The sequence below is a fragment of the Gilbertella persicaria genome, assembly GCF_025201335.1.
Source record: "Gilbertella persicaria strain CBS 190.32 chromosome Unknown B0P05scaffold_25, whole genome shotgun sequence".
Taxonomy (NCBI): domain Eukaryota; kingdom Fungi; phylum Mucoromycota; class Mucoromycetes; order Mucorales; family Choanephoraceae; genus Gilbertella; species Gilbertella persicaria.
In genome coordinates, this window is record NW_026251986.1 from 30,251 (window position 1) to 47,032 (window position 16,782).

A 16,782-nucleotide genomic window follows, 5' to 3' on the forward strand; every position below is an offset into this window, starting at 1 on the left:
AAAGATAAAAGACGTACAGAAGAAGGCAAGAAAGTAACAGCTGTTCAAGACATTCTTTTTGCAATGTCCTGCCAATGCTGCAAAGTTCAAACAAAGATACAAAGTTCGTTTAAGCCATAGAAAAAAGAATTACGTGATTTCTATACTCCTAGTAAAAGAACCAGTGCTATCAGAAGGAATGAACTGTAGAATACCCATACCCGCCTAGAAAGATCTGTAAGCAAGAAAAGAAGTCTGTACAAAAACAATGTAATAACTGCTCATGATAGCATATGATTAGTATTCATTGTGTCATTTTGAATAGGTCCTAAGAAGCCAAAGGCTTGTTTATTTGTTGGAGATCGAGACCTTGGTATTAGCTCAAAGATAAAAGAGTATAGGCGATATGAAAGCAGAAACTACTCGGGAGCACAAGTGTTATATGCATCACAAACGAGTATAATACATCCTAGACTTGTGTCTTTTGTTTCCAAAAATTAGTCCACCCAGTTAACAGAAGCGACAAGGGAACAAGAACATTGAAAGGTGCTTTTGATCGCTTGAATAAGGACTGTATTTTTTTGAAGAACAACAAGGCGGCTACGTCTCGTGACCGATTGTCAGCTCTCTGGCAATTGGTATTGTTGGTCTCTCTACAATGCTATTCCCCGCATTTTCCATAAAACTCAGTCAATATTACACTGAAAATGATTTCAAACAATTCCTAAATCGAAGAGTGCGTGAGGTTGATAATAGTTCTGCTACTATCAATATGGATGGTAAGTGGTAATATGTCTCTAAAATCAAACTTCTCTATAGTTGGTGGTACTCTCTGAGTGACTGCGGTTATTGTTTGAGTATCAATCGACATTCAATAAAGAAAACGCGTCTATGATAAATACGAGCCCTTTTTTTTTATTGTAAAAAAAAAACTCAATATGGCTACTCAGTCAAAAGAAAACACGCAGCTTGCTTCTCAAGATGTGGGTCTTATCTTTGTTCGTGAATACTATACCTTTTTGAACAAGAAGCCTCATCGACTTCATGCGTTTTATAACAGGGATTCTTTGTTTGTTCGAGGCGATGAAGGCACTATGACCATCACTGTCAAGGGACAAGAGGTAAACCGTGCTATGTTTATACAAGGTACTTATCGAATGTATAGGAGATTCGCAAAAAGATCGAAGAATGTCAATTTGAAGACTGCAAGGTCTTGGTCACTCAGGTCGACAGTCAAACATCAGCTAACAATGGCATCTTGATTCAAGTCTTGGGTGAAATGTGTAATCAAAATGGACCTTCTCAAAAGTTCAGTCAGACCTTCTTCTTGGCACCTCAACCCAATGGCTATTATGTATTGAACGATATCTTTCGATTCTTGAAGGACGAGGTTGAGATTGATTATTATACCTGTGAGCAACAAGAGGTAGCTGTTGAACCCAAGAAGGAATCTGTTCCTTCCTCTCCACCTCCTCTTCGAAAGATTGAAACTGTGATTGTTGAAGAACCTGTTTCTCCTGATATGGGGAAGAGAGAATTGCCCGTGAAAGCAGAGCTTGTTAAGGAAGAAGTGGAAGTACCTGTTCAAGAAGAACCTGTCAAGAAAGAAGAGCCCGCTAAAAAGGAAGAACCTGTCAAGAAAGAAGAGCCTGTTAAAAAGGAAGAGCCTGTTCAACCTTCAGAAGACAAAAAGAAGAAGTCAGAAGGTAAACAAACAAAATCCGAACCTAAACAACAACAACAGAAACAACAACAGCAAGCACAACAACAACAATCAAAGCAAAATGAAAAACAAAGTGAAAAGCCTGCTCCTTCTGTCCCCAAACCTTCTACTCCCAAGACATGGGCTAACTTGACTGCAGCAGCAGCAGCACCTAATGGTACTGCTAGTCCTGCTCTTTCCACTCCTGCTACCACTACTACTACCACTACCCCTACTACTACTACTGTTCCTGCTCCTTCTAACACATCTACTGACAAGTCTGTGCCTTCTCTTCCTACCACAAATAACAGTACTACAAATACATCAAACGAAAAACCTCAACAACAACAACAACAACAAAATAAAAGCCAAACAAACCGTAGAAGTAAGTAGATTGAACTCATGAATCTCTCTTTATACTCATCTTATAGTCATTGATCCTACACAAATCTTTGTTAAAATGGTAAATGAAACTGTTCATGAAGATCAATTAGTAGATGCATTCAGTAAATTCGGTACAGTCAAATCTTGTAACATTTCTCGTCATAGAAACTGTGCCTTTGTTGAATTTTCTACACCTGAAGCATGTCAAAAAGCATTGGCTCAACACAAAGTACAATTAAGCACAGGTCAACATGTGTTGGCAGAAGAACGTCGTTATAATGTCAATAGCCAACAAAGCCATCAAAGATACAACAATAACCAGAATAGAATACAAACATTTGATCAACGTCGATCCAACAACAGTAGCAGTCGTCGTCAACAACAACAACAACAACAACAAAATAAACAGCAACAACAAGGAAAAGGAAGAGGCACTAATAAATAAATAGATAGATATATATGTATATATGTATATTTCTTTAATAAACTATGCCTTGTCCATCTTTTCTGCCATCATGGCTACAATAGCAGCACCCACAATTCTAGAGTGTTGAACAATACCCACAGACAATTTAGAAGCTACTTGTTCAGGCACTATTTCTTTAATAGCCTCACATACTCTTGGATGAAAGGAGGGATAATCTTTATATACATCACCACTGATAGCTATAGTCATTATTCTTGTCAGTCTCAGTACAAGTCAACTTGAGCAACTTACCTATAGCAAATCCCTTGTCTTGGTCAATGCCTATGCCGTATTCTACCATGTATTTGACTACACTGGCGATACTAGCACCCAGTAATAAGGCAGCACGGTGTCCCACCCATTCACACACCTTTTTCACTATCTGTCGATCCTCTAGTGTAGTCTCACCCACACGACACATATCTTCTAATATTAAACGGGTATCTTCCAATTCACCTTGATCAGCCTCACACACATACATATAACTGGTATCAAACTGATAAGGCACCAGCAACAAACAACCTTCTTCTTCTTCGTCTTCTTCAGGTTCAAACGAAAGCACTTTGCGTTCCATCAAATATAGAATGACTTGACGAGTGATTTCGCCTAAATACATGCCTGTTGTCATCTTCTCAAAGTTGTGTATACTGGGATTGTTGGACTGCTGGTCAAGCAATTGATCAAATTCAGTAATAGGCAAATGGCGAGCACCAAAATTACACCACTCTGTATTGATAATCATGTCTTTTTGATCGGATGGACTGAATTGACCAATATTGGCCATTTTATCATAATAAGCACAATTTGTGCCTGCACTGTGAATCACACCAATACGTGTAGAAGGGTGCTGATAAGCATGGGCTAATAAGGTACATACACCATCTACGTAGATAAGTAACCTATAGCATACCATGTTGTGCTTACCGTTAGCAATAGCAACAATCTTGACTGCCAAGCCCTTGGCCTTAAATCGACTGTCAAACAAGTCCACAGCATCTCGACCAATGGCATTAGGAAATTCAAATCCATGCTCAAGGGCAATAATCTTGCCTTTGTTAAGACCTGTCTGGATAACAGCAAACCCAATGCTAATAGCCATACTATAGATCTGTTGTTTCTTTGGACTGACGCGTTCCTGGAAATCAGCAACACAGTCAGCCACATAATCAATCAGGATATCAATATCATTGCCTGCAGTCAAATCATCCGGAATCTTGTATTGGTATTGATTGATAGCTAATTTACCACCTTCGCCTTTTAATTTTACTTGACAGACATAGATATCAACACCACTGAATTCGAGTGCTAAATAAGTGCCTTGCTCATAGCCCGTAGGATAGCCTACATTCAGTCAATATAAAAGTTATACACATACACAAAAAAGAAGGTGATTACCAGTGACATAGGAAGGAATCATCTTGAGTTCACTGCTTTTCGTGGCTCGATTAGTAATGGCTAGCCCTGCTTTCATTTCCTCATTGAATCCTTGAACAAGATGATCAAGTTGTTCATTCGTCACTCGAAATGCGCTTTCTATTTGGGACAAGATGTCATGTGTGGTAGCCATAGTCATAAATAATACTGAAAAAAAATAAAAAAAGAAAAAGATTTTGTCAAACAAATGTTGTTTTCTATTGGATAAGGATGCTTGTACAAGTATTCTATATATACACACTACTTGTTTAAAGCTATACCTTAGAGGATCGCTTTCTTTTTCTTTTTATAGCAAAGACATGCTTTTTCTTTTTTGAAAGGAACAAAAAAGAGGTTAAGAACATTGATTTGTCTGTGTAGTGTTTACTGTAAGGGTCTCTTTATGCAAACAACTTCAACTTCCGCCCATATGTTTTATTTACAATTTAACGTAACTTGGCATAATCCAATGGAAGACCTATGGTACATTAGATAGATTATGGGTCATGAAATACTTACTGTTGCCTTTTGATTCACCACTAGGATAGATACGATGCTTTTTTATAAATCCAGCTCTTGGTGGTGGTAGATCTGAAGTAGGTCTGAATGTATATCGACCATTTCCTTCTGTTAAAGGCACTTGTTTTGATCCCATCATAGGAGATCGGTTGTTAAATCCATTTATAGCGGGTGACGATACATGGGAAGAAGGCGATCGAGGGATGGCAGGTGGTTTCATACCACTCATAGGAGGTACAGGTGGAGGTGGAGGTGTTGCCATAGAAGAACGATGGTTATTGGCTAGGGGTGGTGGGGGAGGAGGTAAAGGTGATCTAGGCGGTGTAGCCACAGGTGAATTTGCTCTTGGTTGATGCAATGATGAGGCAGGTGGACCTGCTAACTGACTACTGGGAAGAGGTGGTTTGGGTAATGGACTGTTTTGTGAAGAAGTCGAAGAAGAGCGAGGTCTTCCAGGTGGTAATGCTGGAGGCACAGCTAATCCGGGTTTCGAGCCGAATTTAGATCCACCAAAGCGAGACACGACTGAATTGACAGAAGGTGTGGTAGCAGGACTTTCGGGTGGTGAAGGAACGGTTCTTGGTGGAGGGGGAGGGACAGGACGCTGTGGTGAGCTGTTGGATCGAGAACGTCCTGGTAAAGAAGGAGGAATCAGTGATGCTTGGATTTTAGGTGATACACCCGAAGCAATGGGTGGTGCAGGTGGGGGAGGTGGGGGAGATCCTCCAGGTGTCATTAGAGGAGGTGGAGGAGGGGGTGGTGGTGGCGCACCCATGGATGCTGATGGTGGTAGTGGTGGAGCAGCAGGTGAAGAATGAAAAGAAGGAATAGGTGGTGCTCCTCTACCAGGAATAGGTGGAGGCGCCTTGAAATTTCTAGGCAATGTTTGCGTGCTGGATACAGGTGGTTTATTGAAAGCAGGAGATCGTCCTGGTGTGGGTGGAGGTGCTGGTGCAGAAGGACTTGCAGGTGCTATACACAAATCAATCCATGCTTTACTCCCCCCCTTTTTTCTCTCTAAAACTTACCTGTTCCTCTACCGGTATCGACAGCGGCTCCTCGTGTTTTTCGAAGTGTTGGCATACCATTGGCAAATAGTCCGCCTAGTTGAGGACCACTGGGCGGTGCTGGATTTGAAGAAGGTGGTGCTGAGGCTGTATGAGACATAGAAGGAGGTGCTCCCATACCAGGTACAGGCGGTCTTGCCATTCCACCTCCACTAGAAGCAGATGGTTTAGAAGCTACCAAGATGGCGAGATGAGAAAAAAAAAAAGAAGGTTTTCGCGCTAGGTTACTTACGAGCCAAGATGGGAGCTGATCGATCGTTTGTTACAGCTTTCTTTAAAGCCTTTCCTTTTTGAATCTGAGATAAGAGTGCAGAATCCATATTGATAAAGAAAAAGAAAGAAAGAAAGAAAGAAAATGCTTTTTTTTTTTATTTTGGCCAAGTTTAATTACTATTTAAAGCGGGATTTCGTGTGTTGTTTAACATGACGTTTATCTTCCTCGGGAAATGATTTAAACACTGTGAGATGTAATTCGTATTTTTTCTTTATGCTGATAAAATAGGCTCATCATACCTTTTAGCCAAGTAGAAATTCTTGGCAATTCTAAAGTTTCTCTTGAAAATTAAAAATAGTTTTTAGGCAGTAAAAAGATCAATTAGTCCATATTCAGCAAAGTGAGCTTATATCACATTCTTGAAAGAACATTGACTTGTTGTAGATCATATATATATATATATATATCTACACAACATGGAACAAGCAGGATAAGACATTAAAGAATGGCATAAAAGATGAGCTGCATCCTTGACTTGAAGCAGTTAAATTCAATAGAAAGCTAACTGAGAATTGAAATATCTTAAGAATACAAGTGATTGAGAGGTCCAAAAGGAATTAAACTACACAGAAAGCAAGACATGCTAAGTAGTATCACATGAAATTCATGCATGAAAATAAAGTAGAGATGTGCGACTTTTTTACATATGTGACATCTGGAGACATGATGAGACTCTAGTTTAGGTCAAAGTATCAGTATAAAAACTCTTGTTGCACTTGACACTGCATATTCATAACTGTATGTTTCTAAACATGCACTTCGGACTTTGAATTAAATAGTCTTCTTTTTTGACAGATTTTGATATTCAAAAAAAATGATGGACTAAAAGTACACAAAAATGAAGTGTCACCAAAAAGTATCATTAACAGAGCTAGTGTGTAATACCATAACGCATTGATAGACGCAAAGAGCATGATATAGCTACTGAGATATCCTTCGAAAGCCTGTCCTTCGTTTCTGGACCCTAGTGTACGTTTTTTTATAGTACTTTTGCAAAACTAACGCCTAAGGCCAAAATGACAATTTTTTGACTTTTTCAAAACTTGCTGTATTTTTTGCATCAACATGCTCTTTTATGCCTACTTTAACACAGGACACGTAAAAAAAAAGCGAAACAGGAATGAATTTACTAGATTTGAACATAATAGTAACCCTTAATTGAGTAGTGAGTGCTAATTGTCTTCCAGACATTTGAAAGGTACAACGACCAGATTAGCTGTAACTTGGCCAGCACTTGTTTTCATCATGGTTTACATTTCTAGAAGTCATTTTATCATTTTTATTTATTTATAAAGATTTCTTGTCATTGACATCTTCTACTGGTAATGGCTTGGCAAACATAGCTTCTTTAAAAGTAGCATAATGCTTCAGGACTGCAGGAGGTATTTTAGGGTGTGCAGTAGGTGGTGTCAACATGCTATCTACTTTGGTTCCTAATTCAGTTAATACTTGACGAGCGCGAGGAGACATATGATAGCGCATACGTAAGAATTGACCATACAATAAGATGGAAAGAATACTAGAACGGAATCTTGAATAAAAAAAAAATTCAGTACAGTTCAATCAACAGACATATAAACATACACAAAGAACCCAAGCACAAGACGTCCCATCACACCATAGACTTCCAATTGAGCACCCAATACCATGGCTTGTTCAAAACGCTCTGTAATGATCTTTTGGATAGATTTCTGAATGTTGGACTGGTGAGGAGCCAAATTTGGAATCAAGTCAGAGTCAACATATGTCAATACGTGAAATATGGAATAAATAAAGAACGGCAATAAAGAAACTGCGTGTTATTGTGTAACATGTTAGCATCGTGTATTCAACACTAAATTCTTACTTGAGACTCTTGACGAGATCAAAAAGTATAATGCAATCCCTAAATATTGAGCATTTTCATCCAATAAGACACGCTTGATATTTGACTCCTCACTGGTAAGTAAGGGCTAATACATCGTTAATTTATCTCCCTTTTTTTATGCTTCTCCTATTACCTTGTATGAATTATAAATGACGATACCATAAGATACTACAATACCAAGGTATGCTGATCTATAGAACAAGCTGAGTGGATGAAAAAACAAGCTTGAAAGAAGAAAGACAGTCGTGTTTAATACCACCCAGACATGGCCAGCAAACCATCCAAAATGAAGGCTCTGTGAAAGTTGAATGGATTGTTTGTTTCCCTCTAGACTATTTTACCTTAAATTCAAGTTTTGCCTTTGATTTTTCTTCTGTTTGGGTAGGGTTTTGGTTGTTTTCTAATGACATAAAGAAAAAAGAAAAGAAAAGAAAAGGAAAAGGGATTGCCGTCCATCCGATTGATTTCAATGACTTAATATAGTATCTGCTTTTACACTTCAAACTCAGACGATGCTAGTTTTTTTCTGGACGAATCAAAATTAATTTCCAGATGTTTTTTCTGCAGAAAAGGAATTAGCTTTTTATCTGTAAAGGGAAATCAATTGTTAGAGAAGCAATATCAAAATGACTGGTTATTGTGGTGTTTTTGGACTTTTTAAATAAAAAGATTGAATATAGAAATTATAAAAAAATAAAGAGACGTGTAGAAAGTACTTTGAGACCGTTTATAAATATTCATTAAGGTAAAAGTTTGAGAGAGATTCTTTATATTCTAGGTTTATATATGATTTGGATAATGTCCTTAGATGTAACCTGGGATAGGACTTGATGAGCTGAAGGTTATATTAGATGGAATAAGAGTATTGACTTTTTCAATAAAATATACTTTGCGAACCATCTTTACAGTTATTTATCATTCAAGATGAGATCTGTTTACTGGTCCCTGAATTATATGACTCTATTCCGTAGGAGTGTAAATGCTGATTCAGCTATATCATTGTTTAGAATGGACTCAGTTCTATTGCTATCAAACTATGACTAGCTGACATAATAATGAGAAAAGATTTGTTTGTGATGATATGTTTTTTTTTATTTAAAGTTATTTATACCAGATCACCAACAATAGTTAGATTGACTTGTCTGTTATAATGTTTTTTTAACGAGGTTCATCTTATTTAAAGAAAAATTAAGTTTTCCATCTGCTATTAGAGGAGCTAGCCAGTGCATCGCTGAGGCCTGCAAGGAGCTGGCAACCGCCTACGAGAATGCAGTTATAGAAAGACTGAGAAGATTTTTGCAATATCAAATTCAAATTATGTTTGTTGTAAGAGCTAATAATCACATCCATTTACCCTAATTACTTAAATATTATGTATATAGCCCATGGCTCCGAAGGACGTCGATGATATTGTTATAAAATATGGATATCAGTATGTATGCCAAGGTGAAGCGGTGTGGCCTGAACAGAAATCACTTGAAGACCCTATGATCAAACGAAGAATCGATGAACTATGCCCGCCACTTAAAAACAAACTCGATGCTAGAGTTAGTATGAAATCATTAGCTGATAACCCTGGCTTTTTTGTTCCTCTATTGTTTCATATACTGGCTGTCTTTGAAAGGGAACATCAGTCCCATAAAGCGTTTGACGTTAGAAGACTTCCTTTACCAAGGCTGTTCAATATATTCGCTTCACCATCATGCCATTGGCGATCAGTGATAATTTCGGTCAATGCATTAGCAGCATTTCTTCCTGGTGAACCACTCCCCAGAGGGTATAATGATCAGCTGCATTTATTTTACAAGGTGTTTGATTTTAAACCGCTTAGAATCAAATCGTAAGTACATAGTTGTAAAAAATGTTTTTATATAATAGTCATTTAAAATATGTTTATTATTAGGATTGAATCTTTATTACCCACTGGAACAAATAAGAGGCTCTTTAGTAACCTGATCAGATCAGACGGTTTTTCTGTTGATTTTTTTTTAACAAACGAACAATCAGAAAAAAACGTTTAACCGAGCAAATCAATCAAGTTGATCTGATTCTGGATGATTTTGAGCAGCTGAAGTTGACAGCCACTATTTACCAATAGCCGTAGATCTAGGAAGAAAAAGGGTTTTCACTGCATTTGCTGGTTCAAGTGGTAATATTAACGACTTCAGACAATGTTCCATCAAGGAATATTACTACTTGACAGGCTCTACAAAATTCTCAGCAGAGCAAGAAAAGAAAAAGAAAGCATGCGGTATTAAGACGATTGAAACAAATATACCTACCAATAAGACTGCCAATGAATCACTGTATATATGCTCGAAAACATTGGTCGTATTTTCAGTTTTTACAATCAAGAAACTGCAAAAGAAACCTTTTTCTTATACCAGGGTCGCCAACAAGCACCGGAGTAAATGGTAAAAATGTTTTTAGATGGTATCAAGAAATACAACAAGAAGTCAAGAAACAAACGAAAAAGAGCAAAGAACAAAGGGAAGCGGAAGAAGAAGGGGAATAAGTCCGGAAAGAAGGAAAGAGAAAAATGGCACCGAAAACAACAATAATTTTTACTCATAAGTTTATGGTACCTAGAGAAAGCAATTTCTTTCAATACAAACAAAAGGTACCACTGATAGTATTCGGTAATGGCATGTCTGGGAAGGACCATGTGAAGATGAAAACAGTCCGGACTGGTGTCACTGGTCTTCTATACAGAACGTTGAAAAGAAGAGAATATTTGACGTCCCAAATATGTTCCAAATGTGAAAGTAGGACTTTGGGTGGTTTAAGTGGTGCCCGCGGTAATAGTGTTCTCGTTTGCAAGACGTGCAGAACATTATGGCAGCGTGACATCAACGCTAGTTTGAATATGATGAACATTGCTAAGTCAATTTGGAAGGGTGAAGGCCGTCCAGAACGATTCAAGAGAAACTAAAAAAAAAGCAATAATCACCGTAATGAACACGGTATTTCTTTTGGGAATTAAGATTGTTATAGGTAAAATCATCTAACATACTATTGTACCTTCTCTAATAATTCTTCTCTTTCTGTTTAATTTCCATTTTTATTTCGTCCAAAATAGGTAAGAAGAGTATCTGGAAATTAATTTTGATTCGTCCAGAAAAAAACTAACATCGTCTGAATTCAAAGTAGAAATACTGTATAGTAGCTGTATGATTTAGACCCAGCTCAAGATGCTAGACCAATCAATAAGCATGCATGTCTTGGTACTACCAAGAAAAAAAAGCTTGATTTACGCTTGTTGTAAACCAAATCTTGTTTAACGTAATAGACACATAATTTACAAGAATTCATATATAGTATTGGAAAAAGACCGAAATGATGGCATAAATGACAACAACTTCATGTGATAATTTCAATACGAATTCTGTACGAAATATCCCAGTTTCTGTAAAACGATTGAATACATGTTTGTACTGTCACAAGCAATGTCTTGCATTTTTATTGTGTTGCATATTTGACTACAACCCTACAGGTCAAATGATCTACGTTGTAAAGTGAATAACTATAAATTACGATTCTATTATTATTATTATTATTTTTCTTCTTTTCTTTTCTTCTGTTTTCTAACTCTGAAAAAATGACAAACACAAAAGAAGACATCAGCAGTGATTCATTAACAGAGTCCATTAAAGAGACATTAGATCCAATACCGTATTCTGTCTTCTCTAAGAGACAGAAAATAACGATTGTTGCTATTGCTTCCATGTCTGCATTTTTTAGTCCATTCTCATCTAATATCTATTACCCCTCTATAAAGATTCTTCAACAAGTACGTTTTTTGTCTTTTTTTTTTTCTATGCCTCATTGAGTTATAGGAAATGCAAGTATCAAGCAGCATGATTAACTTGACAATCACTCTCTACATGGTATTCCAAGGAATTTCACCTTCCTTTTGGGGAACTGTGGCAGATAGCGTGGGAAGAAGGCCTGTTTTTCTCGCGACATTTTTGATCTATATAGCAGCTTGTGTGGGACTTGCGAGCGCCAATAATTTTGCTACTTTAGTTACATTGCGTATGTTACAGTCATTTGGCTCAAGTTCAGCGATTGCTGTAGGTGCAGGCACCATTGGTTTGTGTAGCCTCGTTTTTATGTATCATGTATATTCAACGTCATGTTAGGGGATATTTCTACACCCTCTGAAAGAGGGGGCAATATGGGTATATTGTCCATGGGTATCATGCTTGGACCACTGATTGGACCTTTTTTAGTTAAGTAGACTATATATATACGCACAAATGATAAATAACGCTCTGATAATAGGTGGTATAGTAACCTATGAATTAGGATGGAGGTAAATAGAGATACATTTTTCTTTTACGAAAATTAACTTTTTTTTACAGATGGATCTTTTGGTTATTGGTGATTATGGCATCAACAGTATGGCTTTTACAACTCTTTTTTCTTCCAGAAACACTACGAAAACTGGTGGGCAATGGTTCTGTTTGTGCTAATCCAACACCTTATCAATACTGGAAAAACAAGAAACTAGACAAACAACTTGAGCCTGTGATAGAAAAAGATCCAAGTAATGTGCCAATTCTACTTGCTGTTGTTATTCATGATGCATTAGATGAACCCAAACTGATCTATAGAATGTTTCAATCGTTTATTTATTTCAAGGAAAAAGATGTTTTGGTGGTTCTTCTCTATAGCTCATTAGAATTTGCATGCTTACAATGTATTTTGTCAAGTCTTACACCCTTGTTTGTGGATGCTTACCAGATTGATGAATTTAAAGTGGGATTGACTTTTTTGGCACCTGGATTTGGCTCACTTTTAGGTTCTTATGGATCAGGCAAACTCATGAATTGGCGGTTCAAGAAAATAGCTGATTCTCTTCATATGGACAAGAATAAAAGAGAAAGGTAAGAAAAAAAAAAGGCAGTAAAAGCACAGATGGTAATATCCAACAGACATAATCTAGACCCCGAGTTTCCCATTGAAAAGGCTAGAATGGGCAATGTTTGGATCTATGGCATCTTGTTCAATATAGGCATGATTGCTTATGGTTGGACTCTACATTACAGAGTCAATCTTGCCGTTCCTATCATTCTTAATTTTGTCAGTAAGTGATCATGTTTCTATCGATTCGTGTTTATAAAATCATTTATAGCCTCTTGTACTTCAGCAGCAACATTTAATGTGACAAACACATTATTAGTAGACTTATTTCCCAAGAATTCTTCAACCATTGTTGCTACGAATAACTTAGCAAGATGCCTTATTTCTGCAGTTGCTATTTTAGTTGTGCAACCAGGCGTAGGCAAGATTGGTACTGGATGGACATTTACGGCAATCTCTTTAGCATTACTTGCCTCTCGAGCATTCTTATTTGTTGAATTAGCGTATGGTCCGAGATGGCGACACAAAAGAAATGGGGTACAATAAAAAAAAATTTGAAGCTCTTTTTTCTCTCTCTCGTATTTTTTTTTCTGTTCTAACACAATGAGTGAAGCTAAATCGCAGTTACTTGTTGTGCTTCGAGAAGCTACTTCTCAAGACTATCAACGTATGAGACAAGCAGAAGAAATGCTTAAACAATGGGAAAATGAGCCTAGTTTTTTTGCTACTTTACAAGTAATACAACTAAACGCGTTTGTACAAACACTAAATAGAGTTTCTCTTACAGGATATTTTCTACGATCGCACAATAGAACATGATATTCGTTTCTTGAGTGGTATTTACCTCAAAAATGGTATTGATCGATTCTGGAGACGAACAGCTAAAAAGTAAAACATGACTTGTCAAACTCATTGTTGACATCCTTTTCTTTAGTCCTATCAGTCAAGAAGAGAAAATCACTATTCGTCAACGATTGCTTCAGTTTTTAAACGAACCTAGTAAAAAGGTAAATTCCAAATCCATGAACTCATCATTCAACGCATTGAACTTTTATTAGCTCACAGCCCAAAATGCTGTCATTGTAGCTCGCATTGCTCGTCTTGATTATCCTCGAGATTGGCCCGACTTACTTTCAACACTTGTCCAATCCATGCAAACAACACCAACAAACCAAGATCATGCACGACTTGTTCATCACAGAGCACTTCAAACACTTGGAGAAGTCTTGTCTGAATTGAGTACACGTTTGTTGTCTGCAGGACGTAAACAGTTTGCAGAAATTGCGCCCGAGATTTTCCAAGCAGTAGCTCAAGTCTATATGACCTATGTTGATCGAACCATCATCAGTCTTGGTCAATCAAGCGGTGTAGATGGTGAAGCCTTGTTACTCGAGTTAGACATTGTAGCCACTTGTGTAAAATGTTTGCGTCTTTTGATGGTCCATGGTATCAAGGATGTTCATAAATACAATGAAACAAAAGTAAGCATGTATAGGTTACAAAACATTATTGACTTACATCTTTAGACTTTTATTGAATTGAGTCGCAAACACCTTGAGCAATACATGCAATGCCGTATGCCTTTGTTATTTGTTTGATATATCACTCATTTGTTTTTTTAGGATTCGGCTTGATTCAAGTCAATTACAATGGCAAGATCAAATGTGATTTAGAGGCAACAATTGAAGAATATGGCGCACTTTATATTGGATTACAAAAAGCACATCCAGTTTCATCCACACTTTGTCCAGCATGGCTTGATATTATTCGATACTATTGGCAAAACATCATGCTGGCAGGATCTCGTATTGTTGAACAATGTAAATCAGGCCAAGAAGACACAACCAATATAGTCTTTGAACCATTTTTGCTACAGGGCATGTTACTCGTCAAAGACACAGTCAAGAATGCATCTTACAATGCAAGCCAATTAGACAACGATTTACTGTCCGTGACAGAGGAGGAAAAGCAATTGGCTGTAGAAGCAAGCCGTCTTGTTCATGAACAGTTCTTGACACTTCAATTTGTGAATGTGTGTGCAGAGACGTTGGTGAGCCAGTACATGTTATTGACACCCAGTGATTTTCGTAAATGGGAAGAAGATCCCGAGGGTTGGGCAATTGCTCTCGGTTCTGAAAATTGGGAATTTGAATTGCGTCCTTGTGCTGAAATGACTTTTATGAACTTGTTAAGTCATTATCGAGATCAATTGGTTCCTATTCTTCTTGACTTGGTAGAACGTGTGGCTACAGTGACAGATCAACAAGGTTTATTGTTTAAAGACGCTGTTTATGGAGCTGTTGGATTAGGCGTAAATTCATTGTATGGTAAATTGGATTTTGAGCCCTTTGTGATGAATCGATTGGTATTGGAACTCGGTAACAAAGACTCTCATTTCAAAGTCCTGAGACGTCGTATTGGTGTCTTGTTGGGCAAATGGGTGACGGAAGGCATTAGTTCAGACTGCAGAAAGGTAATTTATGAAATCTTGTTGCAGTTGATGGATAAAGAGGAAGACTTGGTGGTTCGATTGACAGCTGCTAGTGCATTAAAGCAGGCCATTGATGATTGGGATTTTGATATCAGTATTGTGCTGCCTTATTTAGGTTCTGCCATGACATTACTACTTAACCTGTTAAACCAAGTTGAAGAATCAGATACTATCATGAAATTGATATCATACCTGAATGCTATTATGGATAGAACGAGTTCACATGTAAGTAGATGCACAAAGACAAATCAGTGTTTAATTGGATATAGATGATACCTTTTGCAGGACAGATCATTCAATTACTCACTCCTCTATGGAGCCCAACCACAGAGCCATTGCTTCAATCATCCCTTGTGGTGACATTTACCAAGATTACCAGTGTAAGTATACATGCTTTTTATACTATCAAGTAACCATTTATTTAGATTTTAAATGATCAAGCTGTTCAATTACAAGATTTGATTGTGTCTATTGTAAGATACTGTACTGACCACAACAATGTAAGCGTATGAATACTAGTGATATGACTCACAAAAGAAACAGGAAGCACATATTTATTTGCTAGAAGACTCTTTGGATCTTTGGTGGACTATCGTACAAACAGCACCCTCAAGTACACCTCATTTAATGTCCTTGTTCCCAACAGCACTTGAATTATTAGACCATGATACAGAGAACTTGAGAAAAGTGCTCAAGATCATTGACAGTTACATTTTGCTCGATCCTCAATCCACTTTACAACCTCAATATGCACTTGTTTTATTTACCAAGTTGGCCTCTAAAGTGACTTATTCAAGAGAACAGGCTGCTTCTTATATTGCTCATACACTTGATTTGGCCTTTTCAAGTGTTCCTTTGCAAGTGTATGGTGAATCCCTTGTTCAGTCTCGACTGATGCCTAATGTGTTGGGTGTATTAATTCAAGACAAAGTAAGTAACATGGTGGTTATGTCTGTTCTGACACACAATGCAATAGATGTATGGTTATGCTCTCATGAACTACATGAACCTATTTGCTCGTCTTTCTATCTATGATGCAAATTTTGTGATCAATGTCATTCAGCTGACAGGTCAGGAGCAGCAATTACCAGGCGACTTTTTTAGTGATATTCTTGAGAAATGGTTTGATAAGGTCAGTTATATCAAGAGATGAGAAAAACTGATGATTCATGCGTATGTATAGTTTGATAATGTCAGCCAAGCAAGAGCCAGAAAATTAGCATGCTTGGGTTATACAAATCTGATGTTGACCGGTAATGCATCGGTGGTAAATAAACTACCCAATCTGATGGCTATTTGGAGCGACGTGGGACCAGAAGTAAAAGAGAGTGATGGATCAGAGTAAGTAGAGATAACTGAATCATATAGTCTAATGCCACATATAGTGTACTTTACAGTGAAGTAGATATGGAAGGCGATATCTATGAAATTGATGGTAGTGCAGAAAGCACCAGAAAGAATGAGGTATGCAACCATGTATTTGTTATATCTGTATTCACATAGTTGTGGTTAGATTTCATACCGTGATCCAATATATACCATTGATTTAGTCAGCCTTATTCGTCAAACTGTCCATGAACCCTTTATTGCACCTCTTTTAAGCCAAGTAGACAATACTCTTTTAGAACAAGTTAAGCAGCTCCTACAGTGATTGCTAAACAAAGAACAAATAACGTGACCAAAATAAAATAGAAACGTTTTGTTACTTGATTTGCCATGTTTACACCATTTCCGGAAACAGATTGCACACTGAG

The 16,782-nt window shown here is 37.4% G+C and overlaps 8 protein-coding genes across 8 annotated transcripts; 5 read left to right on the plus strand and 3 right to left on the minus strand.

Moving 5' to 3' along the window:
* Nucleotides 1–431: 431 nt before the first annotated feature.
* On the plus strand, nt 432–2,526 carry B0P05DRAFT_137491 (uncharacterized protein). Its single transcript, XM_051573046.1, has 3 exons — nt 432–1,100; nt 1,145–2,066; nt 2,113–2,526. The coding sequence occupies exons 1-3, from the start codon at nt 918–920 to the stop codon at nt 2,508–2,510; spliced, it is 1,503 nt and encodes a 500-aa protein (XP_051433785.1). The 5' UTR covers nt 432–917; the 3' UTR covers nt 2,511–2,526.
* Nucleotide 2,527: 1 nt separating this feature from the next.
* On the minus strand, nt 2,528–4,117 carry B0P05DRAFT_137554 (uncharacterized protein). Its single transcript, XM_051573047.1, has 4 exons — nt 3,927–4,117; nt 3,456–3,872; nt 2,784–3,413; nt 2,528–2,731 (listed from the first exon to the last, which is right to left on the minus strand). The coding sequence occupies exons 1-4, from the start codon at nt 4,102–4,104 to the stop codon at nt 2,553–2,555; spliced, it is 1,404 nt and encodes a 467-aa protein (XP_051433786.1). The 5' UTR covers nt 4,105–4,117; the 3' UTR covers nt 2,528–2,552.
* Nucleotides 4,118–4,390: 273 nt separating this feature from the next.
* Nucleotides 4,391–5,850, minus strand: B0P05DRAFT_579829 (uncharacterized protein; the record flags this gene model as incomplete). Its single annotated transcript, XM_051581966.1, has 9 exons — nt 4,391–4,422; nt 4,464–4,583; nt 4,734–4,807; nt 4,847–4,940; nt 4,974–4,988; nt 5,019–5,123; nt 5,145–5,303; nt 5,492–5,704; nt 5,763–5,850. 9 exons carry the CDS (start codon nt 5,848–5,850, stop codon nt 4,391–4,393), a joined length of 900 nt encoding a protein of 299 aa, XP_051433787.1.
* A 1,209-nt stretch (nt 5,851–7,059) lies between these two features.
* On the minus strand, nt 7,060–8,105 carry B0P05DRAFT_545682 (uncharacterized protein). The gene is made up of 5 exons (XM_051578665.1): nt 8,013–8,105; nt 7,805–7,966; nt 7,651–7,756; nt 7,389–7,596; nt 7,060–7,335 (listed from the first exon to the last, which is right to left on the minus strand). Exons 1-5 carry the CDS (start codon nt 8,079–8,081, stop codon nt 7,092–7,094), a joined length of 789 nt encoding a protein of 262 aa, XP_051433788.1. The 5' UTR covers nt 8,082–8,105; the 3' UTR covers nt 7,060–7,091.
* Nucleotides 8,106–8,822: 717 nt separating this feature from the next.
* B0P05DRAFT_137620 (uncharacterized protein) lies at nt 8,823–9,951 on the plus strand. The gene is made up of 3 exons (XM_051573048.1): nt 8,823–8,997; nt 9,054–9,511; nt 9,575–9,951. The coding sequence occupies exons 1-3, from the start codon at nt 8,989–8,991 to the stop codon at nt 9,690–9,692; spliced, it is 585 nt and encodes a 194-aa protein (XP_051433789.1). The 5' UTR covers nt 8,823–8,988; the 3' UTR covers nt 9,693–9,951.
* A 1,294-nt stretch (nt 9,952–11,245) lies between these two features.
* On the plus strand, nt 11,246–13,102 carry B0P05DRAFT_545689 (major facilitator superfamily domain-containing protein). The gene is made up of 8 exons (XM_051578666.1): nt 11,246–11,461; nt 11,508–11,763; nt 11,814–11,903; nt 11,956–11,986; nt 12,036–12,220; nt 12,266–12,560; nt 12,609–12,760; nt 12,809–13,102. The coding sequence occupies exons 1-8, from the start codon at nt 11,270–11,272 to the stop codon at nt 13,081–13,083; spliced, it is 1,476 nt and encodes a 491-aa protein (XP_051433790.1). The 5' UTR covers nt 11,246–11,269; the 3' UTR covers nt 13,084–13,102.
* Nucleotides 13,103–13,140: 38 nt separating this feature from the next.
* On the plus strand, nt 13,141–14,135 carry B0P05DRAFT_579831 (armadillo-type protein; the record flags this gene model as incomplete). Its single annotated transcript, XM_051581967.1, has 5 exons — nt 13,141–13,272; nt 13,325–13,425; nt 13,472–13,544; nt 13,596–14,018; nt 14,064–14,135. 5 exons carry the CDS (start codon nt 13,141–13,143, stop codon nt 14,133–14,135), a joined length of 801 nt encoding a protein of 266 aa, XP_051433791.1.
* A 281-nt stretch (nt 14,136–14,416) lies between these two features.
* On the plus strand, nt 14,417–16,181 carry B0P05DRAFT_471993 (armadillo-type protein; the record flags this gene model as incomplete). The annotated part of the gene is made up of 4 exons (XM_051574652.1): nt 14,417–15,253; nt 15,298–15,408; nt 15,572–15,958; nt 16,005–16,181. The coding sequence occupies 4 exons, from the start codon at nt 14,417–14,419 to the stop codon at nt 16,179–16,181; spliced, it is 1,512 nt and encodes a 503-aa protein (XP_051433792.1).
* Between the last annotated feature and the right edge of the window lie 601 nt (nt 16,182–16,782).